Source organism: Canis lupus, chromosome 27, assembly GCF_011100685.1.
Source record: "Canis lupus familiaris isolate Mischka breed German Shepherd chromosome 27, alternate assembly UU_Cfam_GSD_1.0, whole genome shotgun sequence".
Taxonomy (NCBI): domain Eukaryota; kingdom Metazoa; phylum Chordata; class Mammalia; order Carnivora; family Canidae; genus Canis; species Canis lupus.
The window spans coordinates 44,805,445-44,830,957 of NC_049248.1; the positions used below are offsets into that span (position 1 = coordinate 44,805,445).

The window sequence follows — 25,513 nt, forward strand, 5'->3', positions numbered from 1 at the left end:
TTAAAACTGAGAGGGCGGCCTCCCTGGGCGGACACCAGGCTCGCAACTTTGTCCTACACGCCTTAGAGAGCCAGTGAGCCTTGCCATTGGATGACCCACGCGTCTTTCTTCCGCAAGTCCCGCCTTTCTCCCTCCCTCATTGGGCGGGGCAGCAGCGAAGGGGCGGGGCCTAGGCCGGGCTTGTGGCGCGCTGCTCCCTCCTCCTTACCCCCCCCCTCCCTGTCCGGTCCGGGTTCGCTTGCCTCGTCAGCGTCCGCGTTTTTCCCGGCCCCCCCCAACCCCCCCGGACAGGACCCCCTTGAGCTCGTCCCTCAGCTGCCACCATGAGCGGTAAGGATGAGTCCACTCCACGCTTAGGGGTGGGAGGGGAATGAGGGGGCGCGCGCGAGGGCCGACCGGGCGGTCCCCGCCGTGAGGGGGGGCGGGCGGGAGGCGGCGGCGGCGGCCTTGGTCCCGCCCGGGGCGGAGGGAAGGGAGGGAGAAGGGGCAGTGGCGGGGCCTGCGAGAAAGCGGGGGATGGGCCGCCCGCCCCGGGGGAGGGGGCAGCGTGGCCTCGCCCGCCCCCTGCCCGCCCCGGCCACGGGGGACGGGCCTTACCCCCCACTATTCGGCCGCCCGCCTGAGGCTCCTCCCGCCGGGGGCTGGAGCCGCGGGGGCGGCCCGAGCAGTGCAGGCCCCGCCCGGGCCAACCGCCTCCCCGGTCCGCCCTCTGGTCGCCGCCTGCCCCAAGGCCCTCCCCTCCCCCCGTAGGTTTCCCCTCCCCCCCACCGTCCCGCCCTTTCCACGCCCCTCACCCCGAAACCGCCCTTTCCTTCCAGGGCCCGCCCTCTGTCCGCCCCGAAACCTCCAGATTCGTAACCCCTGGACCCCGTAGCCCCTTAGCCGTATCCACAAATGTTTCCCCACTCACACTTTTTTGTTTTTTCTTTCCCCTTTGCCCCTCTTCTCCTCGTGCTGCTTTTTACCCTTGAGTTTTTCTCTTTCTCTATATTCTTTGACCCTAATTTTAGCAAGCTTTCCATCCACCCACATGTTGTTCTTTGCCTTACCTATCCCTCTCCTTTTTATCCCCAGGATACTTTTTTTTATTTTGAAACTCTTTGAACATGTCCATCGCCCCTCACATTTCCTATACGAAAAGTACATTTTTAATGTTTCCTGGGTGTAATTTTGTGCCAGGGAAGAATTGAGGCCCAGTTTCAGCACTGCTAAGCCAAGTCTGTGTTCTATGTGTCCTACAATTGCCCTTTCCTCAATCCACTTTTTTTTTTTTTTTTTTTTAACGCTGGTGCCTTTCACCTTACTGTTAATTATTTGTTTCATCATAGCGTCCTTTATCCCTCCTAACCTTACCCTTTTCCTTCCTCCAACTCTAAGTTGTTTATCTTTTAATTCTTTTTAGACCAAGATCACTCCATGGATGAAATGACAGCCGTGGTGAAGATTGAAAAAGGAGTTGGTGGCAATAATGGGGGCAACGGTAATGGTGATGGTGCCTTTTCTCAGGCTCGAAGCAGCAGCACAGGCAGTAGCAGCAGTGGAGGAGGAGGAGGGCAGGTAAGTGATAAACCAGGGCAGAGTAGGGGAGATGTCTAGAGAATGTAAATATTCTTAGATTATTGTCTTTTCACAGAAACGTTTTTAGGAAAGCGCTAAACCATTTTGTAGCTAGGGAAGTTAGCACAGAGAGACAAATGATTGGGAGATCTCCAGAGATGAGGATTTCAGCAGTATGGATAGGTCAGCTTTTTGTTTCAGGTTTTTTTTTTTTTTTTTCCCTCTCTTTGGCTGCAGTTTTGCTGTTTATTTGTTTTAAAACTGCCCCCAGGGCTGGCAGCTGGGTGTCTCTGACTCCTATCCTCTCCCTTATTTTCCGGCCAGGAATCCCAGCCATCCCCTCTGGCTCTGCTGGCAGCAACTTGCAGCAGAATTGAGTCACCCAATGAAAACAGCAACAACTCCCAAGGCCCAAGCCAGTCAGGGGGTACAGGTGAGCTTGACCTCACAGCCACACAGCTCTCACAGGGTGCCAATGGCTGGCAGATCATCTCTTCCTCCTCTGGGGCTACCCCTACCTCAAAGGAACAGAGTGGCAGCAGTACCAATGGCAGCAATGGCAGTGAGTCTTCCAAGAATCGTGCGGTCTCTGGTGGGCAGTATGTTGTGGCCGCCACCTCCAATTTACAGAACCAGCAAGTCCTGACAGGATTACCTGGAGTGATGCCTAATATTCAGTATCAAGTAATCCCACAGTTCCAGACCGTTGATGGGCAACAGCTGCAGTTCGCTGCCACTGGGGCCCAAGTGCAGCAGGATGGTTCTGGTCAAATACAGATCATACCAGGTGCAAACCAACAGATCATCACAAATCGAGGAAGTGGAGGCAACATCATTGCTGCTATGCCAAACCTACTCCAGCAGGCTGTCCCCCTCCAAGGCCTGACTAATAACGTACTCTCAGGACAGACTCAGTATGTGACCAATGTACCAGTGGCCCTGAACGGGAATATCACCTTGCTACCTGTCAACAGCGTTTCTGCAGCTACCTTGACTCCTAGCTCTCAGGCAGTCACTATCAGCAGCTCTGGGTCCCAGGAGAGTGGCTCACAGCCCTCCACCTCAGGGACTGCCATCAGTTCTGCCAGTTTGGTATCATCACAAGCCAGTTCCAGCTCCTTTTTCACCAATGCCAATAGCTACTCAACAACTACTACCACCAGCAACATGGGAATTATGAACTTCACCACCAGCGGATCAGCAGGGACCAACTCTCAAGGGCAGACACCCCAGAGGGTCAGTGGGCTACAGGGGTCTGATGCTCTAAACATTCAGCAGAACCAGACATCTGGAGGCTCTCTGCAAGCAAGTCAGCAAAAAGAGGGAGAGCAAAACCAGCAGACACAGCAACAGCAACAAATTCTTATCCAGCCTCAGCTAGTTCAAGGGGGACAGGCTCTCCAGGCCCTCCAAGCAGCACCATTGTCAGGGCAGACCTTTACAACCCAAGCTATCTCCCAGGAAACCCTCCAGAATCTCCAGCTTCAGGCTGTTCCAAACTCCGGCCCCATCATCATCCGGACACCAACAGTGGGGCCCAATGGACAGGTCAGTTGGCAGACTCTTCAGCTGCAGAATCTCCAAGTTCAGAACCCGCAGGCCCAGACAATCACCTTGGCCCCAATGCAGGGTGTCTCCTTGGGGCAGACCAGCAGCAGCAATACCACCCTTACACCCATTGCCTCAGCTGCCTCCATCCCTACCGGCACAGTCACTGTGAATGCTGCTCAGCTCTCCTCCATGCCTGGCCTCCAGACCATTAACCTCAGTGCATTGGGTGCTTCAGGAATCCAGGTGCACCAGCTTCCAAGCCTGCCACTGGCTATAGCAAATGCCCCAGGTAAGGCTTCTAATCTTTTACACTAATTTCCAGAGTTAACTAGTGTCTTAGTTGAGACTGTTGAGTCTAAGGAAGGAAATAGAGATTTTTGTGGGTAACAGTTTCTAGAGGGCAAGTCGATTAGAGAAATAGCAATGATTCTATTTAAGTCATTTGGAACTCACTTAACGGAAACTTTTTTCAGTTACTCTTATGAGAAACGGGCACTTCTGGGCAATGTCTCTGGGGTCATTGTACTTCAGTGCTTTTGGTGTTACAGAACAAGGGTCACCAAACTTTTTCTGTGAAGGGCCAGATGGGAGATATTATGGGCTAGTGGGCTAGTATCACATAATCTTCTTTGTTTTTATGCAACCCTTTAAAAATGTAAAAACATTCTTACCTCAAGGGCTTTATTTGGCCTGTGGGCCCACTTCTTTGGTAGGATGAGGATTGATTATAAACTTGACCTGTTTGTGGGAAAGTTATTAAATAATCAGGTAATTTTTACAAACTGTAATTCTTAAGTGAGGGAAAAGTGATATAGTGGGTTCCGGAAGTATTTAAAAAAAAAATTCCATAATCTTTAGTTAACTAGAATATCTTACTCTCTGAGCAAGCTTGTTAATTAAGGTTTAATTTTTGTAAACTTCTAGTTGCTTTAAAAGCATCTTTCTGGTCTCACCTTACATTTTTAAAGAGCTTCCTAGGTAATTCTGGTACTTCCTAGCTAGGAGAGCCACTTCCTAGATGCTTTGAAAGTAGCTTATGGTTGAGTAGGGGGGTGGGGAGAGAATGGGAGTAAAGCCTGAAATGGAGTGGGGAGGTGTGAGAGGAGTTAGGAATAAGGAGAGCATTGAAGGGAGAGAGTCCTCAGGGAAGAGGTATGTATTGGAATGTATGTTGAATCATTTGACCACAATATTCAATTGTTTGTTTTAAACAGTGTTTCACTGTTGGTTAATTTGAAATTGGAAATATGTCCACTTAAAAAAATGAAAATCTATTTAGAATTTATTTTAAATTCTGTGGTGATGGAGCTAATCTTTAATAAAGCACAAGCAGAGGATACTATTGTTTTTTTTTTAAGATTTATTTCTTTTGGGGGGGAGGAGCAGAGGGAGAAGGGAAAGAGAGACCCAAGCAGACTGCTCGCTGAGTGTGGACTCGGACACTGGGTCAGTCTCATGACCCTGAGATCAGACCTGAGCCGAAATCAAGAATCGGACGCTTTAACCGACTGCACCACCCAGTGGGATACTATAGATTTTAATATTCTGACATGATACATAAAAATTATGATGGGAAATGGTTTAATATCACTGAACTTAGCTTTATCAGAATATATGTGGGTTTATTAATTGTATATTTTTATTGTAGAGTTCTCATTTCACTTAAACTGGTTGTTATATAAAAGAGGTTAACAAATAGCCGTATTTCCTGCCGCCTGCAGTTTTGGAAAATGGTGGGGGGAGGTCTGCTGAAGTTCCCTAATTTTCTTATGTACTTGAGGTGTGTTTAAAATGACTACATTTTGAGCCTTAACAATTTTCTTAATGAATCAGATCTTGGAATAAAAGTCAGAGCTGAAAGGGACCCAAGAAGTCATGTAGTACAACTGCCTTCTTTTCTAAGGGCACGGAGTTACAGAGAAACAGTTAAGTGGTGAGACGACATATAGTTAGAGCTAGGGCTTGTGGTTAACTCTAGTGTAGGGCATTACTTATTAGTTTTAATTTAGGACATAAGAAATCCTTTAGATTGTTAATGTTTTAGAAAAGATATCTTTGCTTATTTGATAATTAATGCTCTAGAGCTGGCAAGTGTTTCACAGGCTAAAAATTATGGCAATAGAAGTGGGAAAAGTTAATGAAAGCAACAGCCTGGAAAATTAGACACTTGCTACACTAGTATGTTTTCTCTTTGCTCTTGGGTTGTTGTATCCAGCAGTTTTGCTCTTCCTCAAAGGAAAGCAAAGCTGTGGGATTGTTCCTTGGTAATAATTTGGATCCTTGCAATTTCTAAAGAGGTTTAGAACTTAGGCGCTAGAGAACAGTTATGAGGCACTCTCATTGCTAAATCATGCTCTGGGGAAGTCTGCCATTTAATATGTCATAGGATAGGGCTACCTAGCTATTATTGATGGTCTCAGAGCTTAAGAAAATGCATGCCTTTTCTGTGAAGTAGCAGCAGCTTGACATTCACTAATGAGAGAATGAGTCTCTGAAAGGCCATTTTGTGAGTTAAGATTGGTTGCCTCATTAATAGTGGTTTCTGAAGATAAAAAGTTTCCTCCTTTCTGATTAGTTTTGCTTGTGCAACATTTTTTTCTTCTTCAATTGGTCAGTCGACTTTGTCCTTCATGAAAGATAATAAAATCATTTCCTAGAAGTTTTAGCGCTGTTCAGCTGTTGCCTGGCTGCTAAAAAATATCTCCTTTTACCCCCTTTTCTGGTATATAGTAATTTTACTGGAAAAACTCAATCTCTTGGCAGTATAACGTAGTAGAAAGAGTCTTGGATATGAAATCATCTATAGATAAGTGGATAGATACGTAGCACTCTACGAAGTGAGACATTATTAGGTGGCTGTGGAAGACTGCAACTTCCAGGGCATTCACTTAGGCTGTTTAGATTTATTGTTTTAAAAAATCATCTTTTAGAAATTGTTTAAGCTTTTCTGTTGACTTTCAGTGTTTATTTCTGTTTGCTGAATACACAGGCAAAGGCGCAGACTTAGAACCAAAGTAAGCCAGGCATCTCAGTATCCTGTGTTTTTTTATGGCTCAGCCCCTGGTGGGTGGTAGTGAGGAGGGGACCACCCAGTAAATGGAGTATAGTTTCCAGACAGCGAAATGATCTATGAGCTCTGAGGTTGCTTTTATTTTTATTTTTTTAAGTTATCAGCAGCTTTTTTTGTTTTTAAATCAACACTCTTTCCCAGTTATCAGCACCCTTTCCTCTCATTTTGTAGTTACAATCTCACAGATCTTGTTTTTTTCCAGTTTAAAACTTCAGGTTTTTTTCTCAGACACTGCTATGTCCTGAAAACTCTTCCACCAGGTTGAGGGGGAGCCAGCTTTGAAAGACAGTTTGTATGACTTCGTGGGAGTTCTGCCTAATAAAGAGTTCAGGGTTAGTCTTTGGCAGGAGAATAGAACATATTTCCTTGATGGCTATAATTCACTCAAGAAACAAATTTCAGGCACTAAAAATAAAAATTTCACATCTGCTTGGTTTTATCGGGGTCAGGAAAATGTCTTCTCTTAGAAGTTAAGTTGAACGTGATACCAGAGTTACTTTGCCAACGGTATCGCTAAACTTGGGGTCAGATTGCTGAGACCTAATTTATTAAAAAGTTGTATTTTAGACTAGTGTATATGAACATTAGTGACTAGTAGGTTTAGTTGGTTTAAATGTGTTCAGAGTTACTCTTTTGCAAAACATCATACCAGATAATTTATTAAAATAATATACTTTATCAAATACAATGTCAAATGTTTCTGCATCATTTGCCTTTTTAATCTAATATATTTGTTTCTGAAGATAATGTTAGTGCTTTTAACTGATTTCAATTTAAAAGGTCCCCTTTAAAACCAAAGTGCCTTCATTGAGAAGACAGTCCTCAGACCTTTTCAGTTGCTCCTATTTATTCATTCCAGTGGCTTTTTGTAAATGACGTCATTGTTAAATCACGTCTCATTGTGTAACGTGGCCATTTTAGTTCTTAATTAAATAACAAGAGCACAAGGATACCTGGTGTTTCAGGAAACTTTAGTATCTGTTTTATTCTTACATCTTCCTTTTCTTTTAACTGTTCTACTTTGTAAAGTAGCATATAAATGTTACCACTAATCTAGTTCTGCTCATTTCCTTCTAATTGTTTTGTTTTTCCTCCTTGAACATGTTTTGAGATGTAAGATGAACATCTGTAGAAAAGCTTTATTACATAAAGCTTTGTAAGTTACTTACTGGATGTCTGTAAATGTTAATAGATAGTATTAATTGAAATTTTCCACTTTGCTATGTATTTTTCATATTTCTTACAGGTGTATCAACAATAGAGCTCTCCCTTTCTTTGCATTATTATTCAGGCTCTGGAGTGCTGAAGTGTTACTTTAAATGTAAATGCCCAGATTGTGACTATATTGTTAATACTATGCTAAATTTTAAGAATTGTTTCTCTTAGAAAACCCTGAAAAAGTTTCTGTATTAAGATTTTTTTTTCAGAGTTGGTTGCAAATCTGGGCTATAATTTGAATTTGCACTTTTGCTCCAACATTTTTTAAACTTTGAATGGCTTATGGAAACTGGGCAGTATTACTTGTTTGACAAGTTTGGATGTGCCTAATTTACTATGACTCTAACTCTGTATCTGAGTACAAAATAAATAATAATTTTGAAGGAGTTAAAATATATTTGCATCAAGACAAAGACTTTACTGTTAAGAGATGAGAAAACTAAGTTTAAAAAATCTATACATCTCTGGAAACTTGTAAAATATTATTTTTATTTATTTTTATTTTTTTATTTTTTTAAAATTTTATTTATTTATGATAGTCACACAGAGAGAGAGAGAGACAGAGAGGCAGAGACATAGGCAGAGGGAGAAGCAGGCTCCATGCACCGGGAGCCCGATGTGGGATTCGATCCCGGGTCTCCAGGATCGCGCCCTGGGCCAAAGGCAGGCGCTAAACCGCTGCGCCACCCAGGGTTCCCTATTTATTTATTTTTAAAAGAGTTTATGTATTTATTCATGAGAGAGACACAGAGAGAGGCGGAGACACAGGAAGAGGGAGAAGCAGGCTCCATGCAAGGAGCCTGATGCGGGACTCGATCCCGGGATTCCAGGATCACGACCTGAGCCAAGGGCAGCGCTCAACTGCAGAGCCACCCAGGTGTCCCTTAAAAAATTATTTTTCTAGGAAAGGAAATATTTGCTGCAAATAATCTAAAAAAGGTTAAATGCTATCGAGATGGATCTTTTCAAATTATTCAATATGTTCTTCATTGAATTGACCCTTTTTGATGACTTTTTTTTTTTTTTTAAGATTTTATTTATTCATGAGAGACACAGAGAGAGAGAGAGAGAGGGAAGCAGAGACACAGGCAGAGAGAGAAGCAGGCTCCATGCACGGAGCCTGATGTGGGATCACCGGGACTCCAGGATCACGCCCTGAGCTGAAGGCAGAGGCTCAACCATTGAGCCCCCCAGGTGTCCCCCCCTCCCTTTTTTTTTTCTTTTACAGGACTTCTCTCAAATAGAAAAATGGATTTGTTTTTCTGAAGTGTTACTAACATTGGTAGTCTAAGATAACAGGAAAAAATAGCATGGTTAATGAACAACTTCTTTGTAAACTTTTTATGAATCGTAATTCGTTGTGATCAGATTAATTTGAATTTATTTAATCTGTAATTTAATGAAATATAATTAGTGATGTGATCAAAACATTAAGAAGAGAGGAACAAGATGGCAAAAGAGAAATCAAAGACCTACAGTCACTTTGAAAACCTGAAGGTCAGCTGTGTCATTGAGGTGTGTGTGTAGAAGAATTTTTACAATTAAGATGTGATGTGTTTTCCCTGACTGTACCTTTCTTATTTTTTTCCTGATATGCTTGAGACATTTTCATAGCAAACTTTTATTGTTCCTCATCTGTTGTTTTCCATGTTACCAGGAAATTCCCTTTCAGTGCCTGCCTTCTCTACCCACCACATTTCTGATTTGAAAAAAATATATTATCCTGACATACTTGTGGGGCATGCAGTTTGAGAGACTATATAGGGTCCAATTTTGTCCAGGCTGACATAGACAATGTATAATATTTTTCTTTCTTTTTTTTTTTTTTTTTTTTTTTGAGTTTTAAGAATTTTTTTTTTTTTTAACATACTATTAGTTACGGTCACTGGTGGTATGTGAAAATACTATGCTTAGAATTCTTTGGCAGTTTTTTGCACTCGTGAAAAACTATATTTTAATTTTATACAGACTATTTGTCTTAAGGTAAAAAGCTTTTAATTCTGAAAACTGCATTTGGAAATTTTCCATATTATCAAGAACTTCTTTGTTTGGTTTGGTGTTCTCTTAACAGAATATCTTGTTGGCATTATCATGTTTTGAATGGCCTCCTTGTTTAGCCTTTTTTTTTTTTTTTTCCTTGTTTAGCCTTAATGCTATTAAGAAATTCAATAATATTCATGGTTCAGTTAACTTACCAAGGCATTTACTGAACCACCAGTATACTTAGTAATATAATTGCTCCCAGCAGGCTTCAGAGTTAGAGACAAAAGTGTAATGGGGGAAAAGTGTGATAGTGAAAATGGGTTCCATTTTTTGATGCTTTAGCAAAATTTATTGAGCATTTATTATGTGTCAAATGTGCTAGGCTCTCAGAATTCACTGAAACGGATAATGGTTCTTGCCTTCGTGGAGCTCCAGTTGCTGTTGTGCTGTAGTTATTTACACTTAGTGCACTTCAGAAAGGACAAGTTTTCACATGGCTAATATTGAGAGTTGCAGAAAATATAAGGAATAATAGGGCCACACTATTTTGGATTTTAGTTTTCTCTATGTTATATATTATCAACACTGAGCCACCCAGATGCCCCTAAGTCTTAAAAATTTTATTTCAGTAACTGAAGTGGTGGTATTACAGAATACTATTATATTATCTAGATGTGCCTTATCATAAAAATTTAAGAAAGAAGCATTTCATTTTAAATAGATACATGTAATGGGGCTTGCATGAAATAGGCATCTTCATTTCCTACACTTCTTTCTTGGTATTGAATACTCCATGGACTATTTGATTTTTAATCATCGCTTTGCTTGCAGAGGAATTTGATGCTGTTTAAAAGTGGTACCAGCCTGGAGTGTCTGGATGGCTCAGCCAAATGGTGCATTCGGGTCAGGTCATGGTCCTGGGATCGACCCCACATTAGGCTCCCTGCTCAGCGGGGAATCTGCTTCTTCTCCCTCTGATCCTCCCCGCTGCTTGTGCGCATGTGCTTGCTCTCTCTCTCTCTCTCTCTCAAATGAATAAATAAAAAATGTTTAAAAAAAAAAAGTAGTACCAGCCAAGAAATTTGTTCCTTTCCAAAAAGCCGAGCATCAGACTTAACAGTGAAGTTTTCATTTAGCTGCCTTAAAGCCTCACTGCCATATGTTACATTGTTCAGAGTGATTCTCTTAGTGAGAATGTTACTAAAGGACTAGTGTTGCATCTTCTGAAGACCCCTGATAAAAGTGGGATACCCAGGGACGCCTGTGTGGCTCAGTGATTGAGCGTCTGCCTTCTGCTCAGGGGGTGATCCCGGAGTTCAGGGATCAGGTCCCACATTGGGCTCCCCGTGGGGAGCCTGCTTCTCCCTCTGCCTGTGTCTCTGCCTCTCTGTGTGTCTCTCATGAATGAATAAATAAAATATTTTTTAAAAAAATTCAGATCCCCAGTGGAGACTTGTTTGGAGATGCCACAAGCTGGCATTATGCTCAACATGTCCTACAAGATTGTATCTAGAGGAAACAAAAACATAAAGATTATGTGGGAAAATATAAGCTGTTTGGTTAGGAAGTCAGGTTTAGAAACTTTTCTAGGGATCCCTGGGTGGCTCAGTGGTTTAGCACCTGCCTTCTGCCTGGGACGTGATCCTGGAGTCCTGGGATTGAGTCCCACATCAGGCCCCTGCATGGAGCCTGCTTCTCCCTCTGCCTGTGTCTCTGCCTCTCTCTCTCTGTGTTTCTCATGAATAAATAAATAAAATCTTTAAAAAATAAAATTTAAATAAAAAACAATAGAAGCTTTTCTAGTTCTGGTTCAAAACTGCCATCAGGTCCATGCACCTGCCTTCTGAAAGCTGAAATGGAAGTTGATAATGAATTGTATACTGCCCAGGAATGATTGTATTTATAAATGAATTATATTGTGTTATGTCTTCTGTTTTCCTGTACTCCCTCTACCCTACCCTTTTTTTCTATCCCCAGCCTCCCATGAGACATTGGTACTATGAACAAATTCAGGAGCTTAATAAAGAGAACTGTCCCCCCTGCTCCCCCATTTGTTATACGCTGTTATAAAGGAGAATGAAATGGCTCTTTGGGAAGTGTAATATAAAAATCTACAAAATTGTTGGGAAATAATTTAGGATGAGTTTTCCCACTTAATACTTTTTTGGATGGGAAGTGATATGGATGACTGACTGTAAATGGGATCTTAAACTTAGAATACTGTTTTTGTTTTATGTCCTTTTTTTTTTTTTTTTTTTTTGACAAATGAACCTCTCACATCCTGTGTAACATAGGTTGAATGGTTTAGCTATGGATATAATCTTTAATCTGATGTATGAAATAACTCCAGCTTTAAAACTAGCGGTAATTGATTGAATATCCTTTGTGAAAGAGAAAGAAAGCTTATTCTGAGGTAAGATATTTAGCATGGACAAGAAAGTGACATATGGTATTTGTAGGCAGACCCACAAGGGTCCAAGTCATAACTTTGCTTCTTACTGGCTTTGTGACTCAGGGGAAGTTCTTCATCTTCTCTGAGCTGAGGTTTCTTTATTTGTAAAAGAGGGTTAAGAGATTATTAGGATTAAATGAGTTAGATAACCTGTAGGAGCACATAATGGGTACTTAACACATTAGTGCCCATATCTCAGTAAAAGTTCCATTCTATGTAGTCCTCCCATTCAATTAAAAGTAGGGTATTAATCACTTAATTCAGGGCTGTTCTTCCAGGTTGTTGAAGTGTCCAGGTCTTTAAGTTTTTTTCTTTATTTTCTTCATTGGTGCAGTCATTAAACTATCACAACTACCAAAGGAAGTAAATTCCAGTTAGTATGCTTTGTTCTGTCATAAACCATTCTAGTAAAAAAGATAGTTGACAGTAGAGAAAGTTTCTAGAATTATCCATGGATTTTCTTTTTCTTTATTTCTCATTGGCCTGGCTATGAACTTGTGCAGTGTATGTTTTCTCTACAGACTGCCGCTAGATTGACATTCTTGATGAACACTTTGCTAATACCCCATCTAATGATGATAATTGGGTTTCTTTTTATTTCAATGAATTATTTTTCTGTCCCCATTTCTTTTAAAGAGTTGTTTGATTCTCTGTAAATTAACAGAACTTCATTTATTTCTTTTACCTTTCTGGAATTCATTGTTACTAAAGCATTATTTTACTTCATTTTCCACTCTCAGCTGATTCCTGTCTCACCTGTTACATCCTTTCCATTCCCAAGTAACCCCCAACACATCAGAAGTGATGTGAAGGGGCAGCCCAGGTGGCTTAGCGGTTTAGCGCTGCCTTCAGCCCAGGACGTGATCCTGAAGACCCGGGATCGAGTCCCATGTTCGGGCTCCCTGCATGGAGCCTGCTTCTCCCTCTGCCTGTGTCTCTGCCTCTCTCTCTCTCTCTGTCTCTCATGAATAAATAATCTTAAAAAAAAAAGTGACGTGAAGTGATTTAAGACTTCTAGGCAGATAGAAAGAATAATACAATGGATATTCTTTTACCTATATCCCAGTTAATAAAACAGTAGATTATAAATATTACTAAGGCTCATAAAATAGGGCAGCCCTGGTGGCGCAGCGGTTTAGCACCGCCTGCAGCCCAGGGCGTGATCCTGGATACCCTGGATAGAGTCCCACGTCAGGCTCTCTATATGATGCCTGCTTCTCCCTCTGCCTGTGTCTCTGCCCCTCTCTCTCTCTCCCTCTCTCTCTCTCTCTGAATAAATAAATAAAATCTTTAAGAAAAAAATAAAGCTCATAAAATAAATCTGCCTTAACATTTTTTAACATTGCTACTGAACTATATGATTTTATTAAGTAATGGTTGTTTTAATTGTGCTTATGTACACACTTTTTTCTATTGTACGATGAAAGAAACTGGTTAAGTCTGAACTATTAATTTGTGGTTTTGGAATTTCTTGACTTCCATTCATCTATGGAACAAGAATGATTATGCTTGCTTAGTTCTTTGTGGTGATGTAGATTCATAGATGTACAAACACATAAAAACAAATATCTAAGACTGATTATTCTTTGTACAAGTTTAGGTATCTCTTTTAGTTCTTAAATGTCTATAGGGAAGGGACTCTCTCTTTCTATTTCCTTTTTTTTTTTTTTTTTTTTTTAGATTGGGAGTGTGCACATGTACAAGTGGGGGGAGGGGCAGACTCCCAGCTGAGCAGGGAGCCAGATACAGCTGAGTCCAGGGCCCCAGGATCATGACCTAAGCTGAAGGCAGAGGCTTAACCCACTGAGCCACCCAGGAGCCTCTCTTTTCTTTATACAGGGTAGATTTGATACCATAAACATACGGGTGCAGAATAAATGATCTGAAGAGAGAGCACTGGTTGTCCGCAAAGGACTGCTGATGTTAATTACAGTTTCCTTGTGGGAAATGGCAAAATTCAAAGGATTTGCTTTAGAAAGATCTATAGAGCTGGGCCACTTAGGTGACTCCGGTCAGGTGTCTGCCTGTGGCTCAGATCATGATTCCAGGATCCTGGAATCAAGCCTCATATCAGGCTTCCTGCTCAGCAGGGAGCCTGCTTCTTCCTCTGCCCCCTACTTGTGCTTGCTCTGTCTCTCTAGTGCTCTCTCTCTCAAATAAATGAGTAAATCTTTAAAAAATCTCTAGAGCTAAAAAAAAAAAAAAAAAAAAAAATCTCTAGAGCTGAAATTAGAAACCTTTGAGGATAGGAAAAAAAAAACTTTTGTTTAAATGATACTGGTAAAAACATTAAACAACACAAATGTAGAAAAAAAGTAAAAATTAATTGAAGTTTAGCTATCCAAAGATATCCACTGTTGAAATTCTGATGAACATCCAGCCAGCTTTTTGTACTTTTGTGTATAATTTACAAAGAAGTCTATATACAATCTTAATTAATATTTTAATAGAATTATACTATCAGTATTTATTTTTACCAGACAATACAGTATGAACATCTTTCCTATAAATAATAATAAATGTACCTTTGCATCATTTTAAATGATCATAAGGTAATTTCATAGTATGTACTAGAATTTACTTAACCCTGTTGTTTCCACAGTTTCACTGTTATAAGCAGTGCTGTGGTGAACATTTAAGTTCACACTTTTTATTTTTTAACTTTTAAAATAATTTTATTGTTTTTGAAGATTTTATTTATTCATGAGAAAGAGAGAGGCAGAGACATAGGCAGAGAAAGAAGCAGGCTCCCCTCAAGAAGCCCGATGTGGCACTCGATCCCAGGACCCCTGGATCACGCCCCAAGCCAAAGGCAGATGCTCAACCACTGAGCCACCCAGGCGTCCCAAGTTCATTTTTTTTTTTTTTAATTTTTATTTACTTATGATAGTCACAGAGAGAGAGAGGCAGAGACACAGGCAGAGGGAGAAGCAGGCTCCATGCACCGGGAGCCCGATGTGGGATTCAATCCCGGGTCTCCAGGATCGCGCCCTGGGCCAAAGGCAGGCACCAAACCGCTGCGCCACCCAGGGATCCCCTATGAGGTATATTTCTAAGAGAAAAGGGTACGTAGGTCCACATGGAATCTTGCACAAAAATGTTTATAGCAGCATTATTCATAACTGCCAAAAGATAGATACAACCTAAATATTCATTGACAAAGTATGTATTCATATGAGGGAGTATTATTCAGCCATAAAAAGAAACGAAGTATTGATACATGCTACAATGTGGGTGAGCAAGGAAAACATTATGTTAAGTGAAAGAAATAAACTGGAGAAAAAAAGGTCATATATTTTATGGTTTTATTTATATGACTTCTCTAGATCAGGAAAATCCATAGAGAGAGTGTTTGCCAGGGTATGGGGTGAAGAAAAAATGGGGAATGATTGGATATGGATGTCTTTCTGAGGTGATGAAAGTTTTGAAAGTAGAGAGGTGGTGGTTGCAAAGCATGGTGAGTAGTACACTGAATGCCACTGAATTGTACACTTTAAAATAGTTAATTGAATGTTATGTGAATTTCATGTTAATTTTTTTAAAAACTCCAAAAGAGGCTCCTGGCTGGCTCAGTTGGTGGAGCATATGACTCTTGATCTCAGTGTTGTGAGTGCAAGCCTCATGTTGGCCATAGAACATACTTTTAAAAATTCTATGGGCGCCTGGGGTGGCTCAGTCCTCTAAGCATCTGACTCTTGATTTCTGCTCAGGTCATGATCTCAGGGTTGTGGGATTGAGCCCCAAGTCAGGCAGGCTCTGTGCTCAGCTGGGAGTTAGCTTGAGATTCTCTCCCTCTCCCCTCTCTCCCATATGTACTTTCTCTGTCTCTTGGTCTCTGTCTCTCTAAAATAAATCTTTGAAAAAAAAATTCTAAGTGTTGGTAGGTCAAAGGTTTTATACATTTAGTTTTGATATTGGGCAGCCCTGGTGGCTCAGAGGTTTAGCGCCACCTTTAGCCCAGGGTGTGATCCTGGAGTCCCGGGATCAAGTCCCGCATCGGGCTCCCTGCATGGAGCCTGCTTCTCCCTCTGCCTGTGTCTCTGCCTCTCTCTCTCTCTCTCTCTCTCTCTCTCTGTGTCTCTCATGAATAAATAAATAAAATCTTTAAAAAAAAATAAAGTTTCGATATTTATAGTTAAAGTGATTTTCAGAAAGCTAGCAATTTATAGCTAGCATTAATATTAATCTTTGCAAAAAAAAATATATCAATCTTTGCCAGGGACGCCTGGGTGGCTCAGTTGGTTAAGTGTCTGCCTTTGGCTCAGGTCGTTATCCTGGAGTGCTGGGATGGAGCCCCTCATAGGGCTCTCTGCTCAGTAGAATCTGCTTCTCCCTCTCTCTCTGCCCCTCCCCCTACACCTTCTCTCTCTCTCTCTTTTCTCACTCATTCTTTCAAATAAATAATATAGTTAAAAATATAATAGCCTTTGCCAATATGAGGGGGGAAAGATTCTTGCTTTATTTTATTTTAATTTTAATTTTTTTTAAAGGTTTTATTTATTTATTCATGAGAGACAGAGAGGCAGAGACACAGGCAGAAGGAAAAGCAGGCTCCCTCTGGGTAGCCTGATGTGGGACTCGATCCCGGGACCCTGGGGTCACACCTTGAGCCCAAGACAAATGCTCAATCACTGAGCTACCCAGGTGCCCCTCATTATTTTCTTATTGGTCTTACACATTTCTTGCTGCTTTAAGCTTAGTATTTTGGGTTTTGTTGCCATCGTGGATAGGACCTTTTCTTCCATTTTATTTATTATTATTTTCAGATGTTACTTTTTTCTTTTTTTATTTTAGAGAAAGTGTATGCTTGTGGGCAGGGGTGGGAGGGAGGTGAGGGGCAGGAGGAGAGGGAGAGAAAGAATCGCAAGCAGGCTCCATGCCCATTGTGGAGCCGGATGTACAGCTCCAGCTCAGGACCCTGAGATCATGACCTGAGCCAAAATCAGGAGTCGGATGCTCAACCAGCTATGCCATCCCCGCCACCCCCATTTTATTTCTGATTCTTTTGTGTATATATGAAAGCTGTTGACTTAACGGACATTGATTTTATAATGGCTATCTTACTGTAATCTTATTGCTTTCAATATTTTTAATGATTTTCTTTAGGTTTCCAGGTATACAGTCTTATCTGCAAATAATTTTACCTACTACTTTCTAATGTTTATACCTCATTTCATTCTTGTCTTGCTAATAAGATTACCACTATTACTGTCCCAAGAACAGAGAACTTAAAATACAAAATATATTAGGTAAAATATGTCTGAATTATCCATTGCCATATTAAGCAGTAGTGAAGGAAACCAGTATAAGAAAAAGGGTAGGGCTCCCTGGGTGGCGCAGTGGTTTAGCGCCTGCCTTTGGCCCAGGGCGCGATCCTGGAGACCCGGGATCGAATCCCACGTCAGGCTCCCGGTGCATGGAGCCTGCTTCTCCCTCTGCCTATGTCTCTGCCTCTCTCTCTCTCTGTGACTATCATAAATAAATAAAAATTAAAAAAAAAATCTAAGTTTGTTCAACTGTACCATTATAGTGCATTAAGTGTATGTAATGGTCCTTATTAATTTTAATCATCAGAAGCTCCTAGTAATTTAAAAACATCTGTTTATGGATACGAACAGTCAAAAAATCTGTCAAAAGGACCTGATTTAAAAACCAACAAGATAAAAAAAAAAAAAGAAAAAGAAAAGAAAACCAACAAGATAGGGGGCACCTGGGTGGCTCAGTTAAGTGTCTGACTCTTGATCTTAGCTCAGGTCTTGACCTCTTGTTGGGCTCCATGCTGGGTGTGGAGTCTACTCAAAAAAAAAAAACAAAACAAAACAAAAAAGAGGGACGCCTGTGTGGCTCAGTGGTTAAGTGCCTGCCTTTGGCTCAGGGCCTGATACTAGGGTCTCTGGATCAAATCTCACATCGGGCTCCTTGTGTGGAGCCTGTTTCTCTCTCTCTTCTCTCTCTCTCCTGAATAAATAAATAAAATCTTAAAAAAAAAAAATCAGGAAAATGGTGGAGGCATGAATTAAGTACAAAATTAATTTTAATTTCATCATTTCCTATTTATTTTATCACTGTCTTGCTCTTAACCAAATGACTATATTCACTTAATCTTTTTTTTTTTTTCTTCTCACTTAATCTTTATATACCTCTCCTACAGCTTTCCTTTGGAATGTATATATTTAAGTAAATGAATTTTAAATCATACCAGTCTGAATAATAATAAGTAATTATAGCTAGTTTGGGAGGAATATTAAAGTGAGAGCCTTCCCCTAGAAAATTATCACTGTAGTGAGAGTTGGGGGAAAAGATAATTCTAATTCATTTCTTGGTCTTAAAAAACAGTTTTCACTATGGAATGATGTTGACAGAGGTGGGAAGTAGGTGAAAGCCTTGGAATTTAGAAGAATTTTAGTATGCTAGTAATTAATTTTTGAGATCTTCGTGTTTTTGGACACGATAAATAGGGATATCTATATGTTTGGATTCAACGATACATAATGTAAGACTAGAGTGTTTAGTAAAGAAACATTACCAAAGCTGAAAAAAAATTGGTTTTAATACACATCCAAATTAAACTTCCTCAAATGGTCCCATTTGAAATTTGTGGATTGCCTTTTCCTTTTTTTCTTCTAAACTCCTTTGCTGGGACGGTGGACTTTAAAAACTCCTATCACTTAGTTACAGTGACCCCTACTGGTAAGAATCTTTGACGTCATTGTGCAAATTGTCCCATACTTGAAAACTACCCATTTACTGAGATATGAAACATCAGTTGTTAAATCTATAAAATATTGTTAATAATAAAAGGGTGAGATGCACAGGCTGATTTTTTTTTTCTGTATGTGGTTTTTTTTTTTTTTTTTTAAGATTTTATTTATTCATGATAGAAAGAGAGGGGGTGGTGCAGAAGCAGAGGGAGAAGCAGGTTCCTGAAGCTGGACTCATTCCTGGGACCCTGGGATCATGACCTGAGCCAAAGGCAGAGGCTTCCCTGCCTAAGCAACTCAGGTGCCCAGTGTATATGTTTTTAATGATATAAGTTAAGTAATCATATTACAGAAAATATGAGAAACAGGAGAAAAGCAAAACTAATAACTACTTCCCATCACAATTCACCAAATTCGGTGTGTTTTCTTCTACTTTATTTAAATTTTAATGTTATTTTTAAACATAGCTTTATTCTTGGCATGCATGTAATTGTTCCTTGGTTCACTAATACGGTATAAGCATTTTTTCCAAGTTATTATGCTTCAGTTAATCATAATTTTTACTGACTGCCTGGTATTCCATCAGATTACTTAGCAGTTTTCTCATTGTTCACATTTTAATCCATTTCTTATATTGCTTTTATAAGTAATTTGTTGGATATCTGTTCAAATGACTTTTTACATATTTGGATAAACTTTTATCTGCCTAGAATTATTTTTGAACAGTCAGGGCAGAGGTATCTATCTTTTTTTAAGGTTTTATTTATTTGTTCATGAGAGACACACAGAGGGGCAGAGACACAGGCAGAGGGAGAAGCAGGCTCCATGCAGGGAGCCTGATGTGGGACTTGATCCTGGGACCCTGGGGTCATGCCCTGAGCCGAAGGCAGAGGCTCACTGCTGAGCCACCCAGATGTCCCAGGGCAGAGGTATCTAAAGTTATTTTGAACATAAGAGCTATCTCTGAGTCTCCTGACATCTAGAGCAGGAAAGGCAACTGGAGATACTACTTGCTATCTTGTGTGATCTCACTAGAGTATGGCTCAATACATTTTAGCATATAACATTAATATGTGGAACATAGCCTATGTGCAATAAAGATTTATTGAATTAAAATTAATAAAATAAATATTTTTCTTCTCCCTCCTGTGGTGCCCCCCCCCATCCCTTGTGGAGTATAGGTGTTTTTTTTTTTTCTTTTTTCTTTTTTTCAATTTTCCCCTCTGAACATTTTTTCTTCTTTTTTTCCTTCTTTATTTTTTAATTTTTTTCTTCTCTCCCCCTTTTTTAAAAAAATTTTATTTATTTATTCATGAGACAGAGAGAGAGAGAGAATGAGGCAGAGACACAAGCAGACTCCACGCAGGGAGCCTGATGTGGGACTCGATTCCAGGTCTCCACGATCAGGCCCTGGGCTAAAGGCGGCACTAAACCGCTGAGCCACCAGGGGTGCCCTCTTCTCTTCCTTTTTAAAAAAGGAATGTTTTGAACTATAGTTTGCTTTTTATTTATTTATTTATTTATTTATTTATTTTTTTACTTTCCTTTTTTTTTTTTTTTTATTTATTTATGATAGTCACAGAGAGAGAGAGAGAGAGAGGCAGAGACACAGGCAGAGGGAGAAGCAGGCTCCATGCACCGGGAGCCCGATGTGGGATCCGATCCCGGGTCTCCAGGATCGCGCCCCGGGCCAAAGGCAGGCGCCAAACCGCTGCGCCACCCAGGGATCCCTATAGTTTGCTTTTTAAAACATCCTAATTGAAGGCAGCTGCCGCCTTCAGCCCAGAGCCTGATCTTGGAGACCCGGGATCTAGTCCCACGTCGGGCTCCCCGCATGGAGCCTGCTTCTCCCTCTGCCTATGTGTGTCTCTGCCTTTCTCTCTCTCTCTCTCTCTCTCATGAATAAATGAATAAAATCTTTAAGAAAAAAAACCATCCTAATTGAGCTGTAACTCATATACCATACAATTCAACCATTTAAAATAATACAGTTTTGTAGATTTTAGTATATTTACACCATTGTGCAACTACCACCACAATCTAAGTTGAGAACATTTTCATTACCCTCAAAAGAAACACTGTGGCCCAATAGCTGTCCTTCCCTATCCTCACTTCTCATTCCCAGCCCTAGACAACCACTACTTGCAGTCTCTATAAATTTGCCACTTCTGGACATTTTATATAAATGGAATCATACAGTATGTGGTCTTTTGTGACTGGCTTCTGTTAGTATAATGTTTGCAAGGTTCACATATGTTGTAGCATGTATCAGTACTTCATTCCTTTTTGTTGCCAAATAGTACTTCATTATGGGGATATACCACATTTTGTTTATCCATTCATCAAACTGACACTCACTTGGCTTGCTTTACGTTTTTGGCATTATGAATAATGCTGTTATGAACATTTGAGTATAAGTTCTTATATGGAAATAAGTTTTTATTTCTTTTTGTTATATACCAGGGAGTGGAGCTACTGGGTTAGATTCAATTTTAATGAATTCCTTTGTATCTTTGAAATCTTAAAAATACAGTAGTCTGACCCTATCTGCTGAGGGTACGTTCAGCCTCCAATGGATGTCTGAACCTGAGGATAGTACTGAACCTTATATATACTGTTGTTTTTTTCTGTACATATAGTTCTATGATAAAGTTTATTTTATAAATTAGGCACTATAAGAGCTTAGCAACAATAATAATAAAACAGCGGTTGTAATAAAATATAAAGTTATGTGAATGGGGGGCTCTGTCACAATATCTTATTGTAAATTTTTTTTTTTAAGATTTTATTTATTTGAGAGAGAGAGAGAGGTAGAGACACAGGCAGAGAGAGAAGCAGGCTCCATGCACGGAGCCTGATGTGGGACTTGATCCCGTAACTCCAGGATCCCGCCCTGGGCTGAAGGCAGATGCTCAACCGCTAAGCCACCCAGGCGTCCTTCAATATCTTCTTGTAAAAAATATGTATTTTATTGTACTGTACTCACCCTTTCTGTGATGATACAAGATGACAAAATGTCTATATGATAAGATGAAGTAAATTGAATTATGTAGGCATTGTGACATAGTGTTAGGCTATAGTTGACCTTCTCACGATAATGTCAAAAAGAGGATTATCTGCCTCCGACTGTGATTGACCCATCGGTAACTGAAACCACAGAAAGAGAATCTGCAGATAAGGAGAGATGACTGTTTTTTTTTGTTTGTTTGTTTGTTTTAATTTTTATTTATTTATGATAGTCACAGAGAGAGAGAGAGAGAGAGAGAGGCAGAGACATAGGCAGAGGGAGAAGCAGGCTCCATGCACCGGAAGCCTGACGTGGGATTCGATCCCGGGTCTCCAGGATCGCGCCCTGGGCCAAAGGCAGGCGCCAAACCGCAGCGCCTACCCAGGGATCCCAAGATGACTGTTTTTATTTATTGCCTCTCTTTTCATATTTCTGGCCGTCTTGCTGTTTCAGTTATGTCCCAGAAACTTTGAAGTTCCCTTAAGCCATTAAATTCTGACTGTTTGGGGCCCCTGGGTGGCTCAGTGGTTGAACATCTATCTGCCTTTGGCTCAGGTCGTGATCCAGGACCCTGGGATTGAGTTGTGCTTTGGAGTTCCCAGAGGGAGCCTGCTTCTCCCTCTGCCTCTCTCATGAATAAATAAATAAAAATCTTAAAAAAAGAAAAAAAATTCTGATTTTACTCCTCTAAGTTTTTTTTTTTAATTTTTTTAATTTTTTATTTATGATAGTCATACAGAGAGAGAGAGAGAGGCAGAGACACAGGCAGAGGGAGAAGCAGGCTCCATGCACCGGGAGCCCGATGTGGAACTCGATCCCGGGTCTCCAGGATCGCGCCCTGGGCCAAAGGCAGGCGCCAAACCGCGGCGCCACCCAGGGATCCCCCTAAATTTTTTTTTTTAAGATTTTATTTATTTATTAGAGAGCGAGAAAGAGCATCAGCAGGGGGGAGATGGAGAAGCAGGCTCCCCACTGAGCCGGGAACCCAATGCAGGTCTCCATCCCAGGACCCCGGGATCATGACTGGAGTCGTAGGCAGTCGCTTAATAGAGCCACCCAGGTGTCCCTACTCCTAAATATTTCTTATTCATGCATTGCTCTTCGTTAGAGCCATAGCCCTACTTAATTTTATTTTATTTTAGTTTAGTTTTTTTTTTTTTTTGGTTTTTGTTAAGTAGGCTTCCACACTGTGGGGGCTTGACCTTGTGACCCTGCGGTCAAGAGTCACATGCTCTACCAAACGAGCCAGCCAGGCATCTCTCATAACCCTGTTTTAGGCCATCATTATCTTTCACCATTATTGAGTGGAGTAGCTAGCCCAGAATATTCTACTTTTTTCTAATACTTCTGCTTCCAACTCTTATACTCCTTTTTAAAATTTTTAATTTAATTTATTTTTTAAAGAGATTTTATTTATTTATTTATTCATGAGAGAGGCAGAGACATAGGCAGAGGGAGAAGCAGGCTCCATGCAGGGAGCCAGATGTGGGATTCGATCCTGGAACTCTGGGATCACGCCCTGGCCTGAAGCTCAACTGCTGAGCCACCCAGGCATCCCTCTTATACTCCTTTTATCAGAGCATGTTATTAACTTTATTTTATAAATTGTAGGGCAGTTATTATAGTTTCATTTTATAACTTCCCAGTAAGATAGAGCCTTTGTAATAGCCAGGATTCTAACTATCACCACAGCTTAATACCGTATCTGGCACTTGTCCTTATTCCTGGATGTTTACTTACTGGGTTAAAAGAGTAGTCACTTTTTTTTTTTAAGATTTCTTTATTTGGGCAGCCCTGGTGGCCTAGCGGTTTAGCACTGCCTTCAGCCTAGGGCATGATCCTGGAGACCCAGGATTGAGTCCCATATCAGGCTCTCTGCATGGAGCCTGCTTCTCCCTCTGCCTGTGTCTCTGCCTCTGTGTGTGTGTGTCTGTCATGAATAAATAAATAAAATCTTAAAAAAAAAAAAAAAAGATTTCTTTATTTTAGGAGAGAGCACGGATGGGAGGGGGAGGGGGAGGGGGAGAGAGATTCTTAAGCTGACTCCGGGCTGAGCATGGAGCCTGATCTCACAACCCTGATATCACAACCTAGGCTGAAACCCAGAGTCATATGCTTAACCAACTGTGCCACCCAGGTCCCCATCTTTGTTTTGTTTTGTTTTGTTTTGTTTTAAGTAGGCTCCACACACATTGTGGGGCTTGAACTCATGACCCTGAAATCAAGAGTTGCATGCTTTACTGACTGAGCCAGCCAGGCGCCCCAAGATTAGTCACATTTTAAAGATTTGATCTGCATTGTGCCACCATGTGCTATATATACAAACCATGCTGATTCCCTGCCCTACACTTTTGTGCACTTATGCTACTGGGAGTTGTATGAAAGTGCTTATCTCAGGGCACTTGGGTGCCTCAGTTGGTTAAGTGTCTGACTTTGGTCAAGCTCCCTGCTCAGTGGGGAGTCTGCTTTTTCCTCTCCATCTGTGCTTGCTCACTCTCCCTCTCTCTAATAAAATATATATTTTTTAATAAAATATTTTTTAAAGTGTTTATTTCTTCATGCTCTCTGCCATTTACTTCAGAAAATCAGTCTCATTTGAATATCTGTTTTGGATCTGATGATAACATGTTTTGAAGTTCATCTCTCCACGTCCATCTTCTCCCTTTACTCCACAGTCATGCTACACACCATGTTCTACTCCTTTACATTCCTTCACTTTGTTCCTGGTGTTCCCTCTGCTTGGTTCTCTTGCTGTTTTTCGCCTGGCTAATTCCTACTCATTCTTTAAAGTTTGGTCAAAATGTCAGCTCCTCTAGAAAGTAAACCTCTGAAATTCCAGGCTGGGGAATTTACCTTTTTCAATACCAGAACATCATTGGAATGACTTTTTTTTTTTTTTTAAGATTTTATTTATTTATTCATGAGAGACAGAGAGAGAGAGGGAGGCAGAGACATAGGCAGAGGGAGAAGCAGGCTCCATACAGGGAGCCTGATGTGGGACTCGATCCTGGGACTCCAGGTTTTTCTTTTTTCTAGTGAACTACAAGCTCTTCAAGAGCAGGAACTATTTCTTTGACTCCTCAGAGCTTAGTATAGTACCTGGAACAACAGAAAGTAAATAATTGATAAACATTTCTACAGCCTACTTTTAGGGAGTCCACACAGTATAGGACACTATAGGGATAAGCCTAAAGGAAGTTTATTTATAGTAAAGCCTGTAAATTGCGTGCATATGTGTATAATATGCTATAATAATTCTATAATCAGGAAAGATTTAATGTGGAAAAAGTAGGTTTAGAACAAAGTTATTTATTTTTAAAGATTTTATTTATTCATGAGAGACACAGAGAGACACAGAGAGAGGTAGAGACACAGGTGGAGGGAGAAGCAGGCTCCACGCAGGGAGCCCGATGTGGGACTCGATCCTGTGACTACAGGATCACGCCCTGGGCCGAAGGCCGACTCTCAACCGCTGAGCCACCCAGGGATCCCTAGAACAAAGTTATATGGATTTGTGTCAAGCACAAATTACTAATGAATTAGCAAAGACTTACGTTCTGGAGCAGGAAGAAATAAGTTTCTGGTATCTGTTTTCTATTCTTATGTAATCTAATTTAATATAAAAGTATCAGAATTCTTTGTTAGATGCTTACCCACTTAGAGTTCTGGGAGCTGGACAGAAAAAATTAAAGGCTCTTACCAATTTGACACACAAAAAATAGTGACACAAAATAATTGTAGGATATACTAAGGTATAAACTACATAGTTAAGAAAAACTGAGGGCCCAGCATAATCATGATTTACTTAAAAAAATATTTTGGGGTGCCTGGGTGCCTTAGTTGTTTGAGCATCCAACTCTTGGATTTCAGCTCCGGTCATGATTTTAAGGTCACGTCAGGCTTTGCTCTGGGTGTAGAGCCTGCCTAAAATCCCCCCTAACCCCCCTCCCCCCATACATGTGCTCTTTTTCTCA

At 40.8% G+C, this 25,513-nt stretch overlaps 1 protein-coding gene across 2 annotated transcripts in view; it reads left to right on the forward strand.

Moving 5' to 3' along the window:
• The first annotated feature begins 218 nt into the window (after window positions 1-218).
• Window positions 219-25,513, forward strand: part of SP1 (Sp1 transcription factor) — a 44,189-nt gene continuing 18,894 nt past the window's right edge. The window contains exons 1-3 of one of the 2 annotated variants that reach the window (XM_038577785.1): window positions 219-330; window positions 1,403-1,557; window positions 1,882-3,397. In XM_038577785.1, the coding sequence (XP_038433713.1) occupies window positions 324-330; window positions 1,403-1,557; window positions 1,882-3,397 (1,678 nt within the window). In that variant the 5' untranslated portion in view covers window positions 219-323. Of the gene's footprint in view, window positions 331-809; window positions 1,218-1,402; window positions 1,558-1,881; window positions 3,398-25,513 lie in introns of those variants that run through there. The other variant, XM_038577786.1, reaches the window with a different exon arrangement.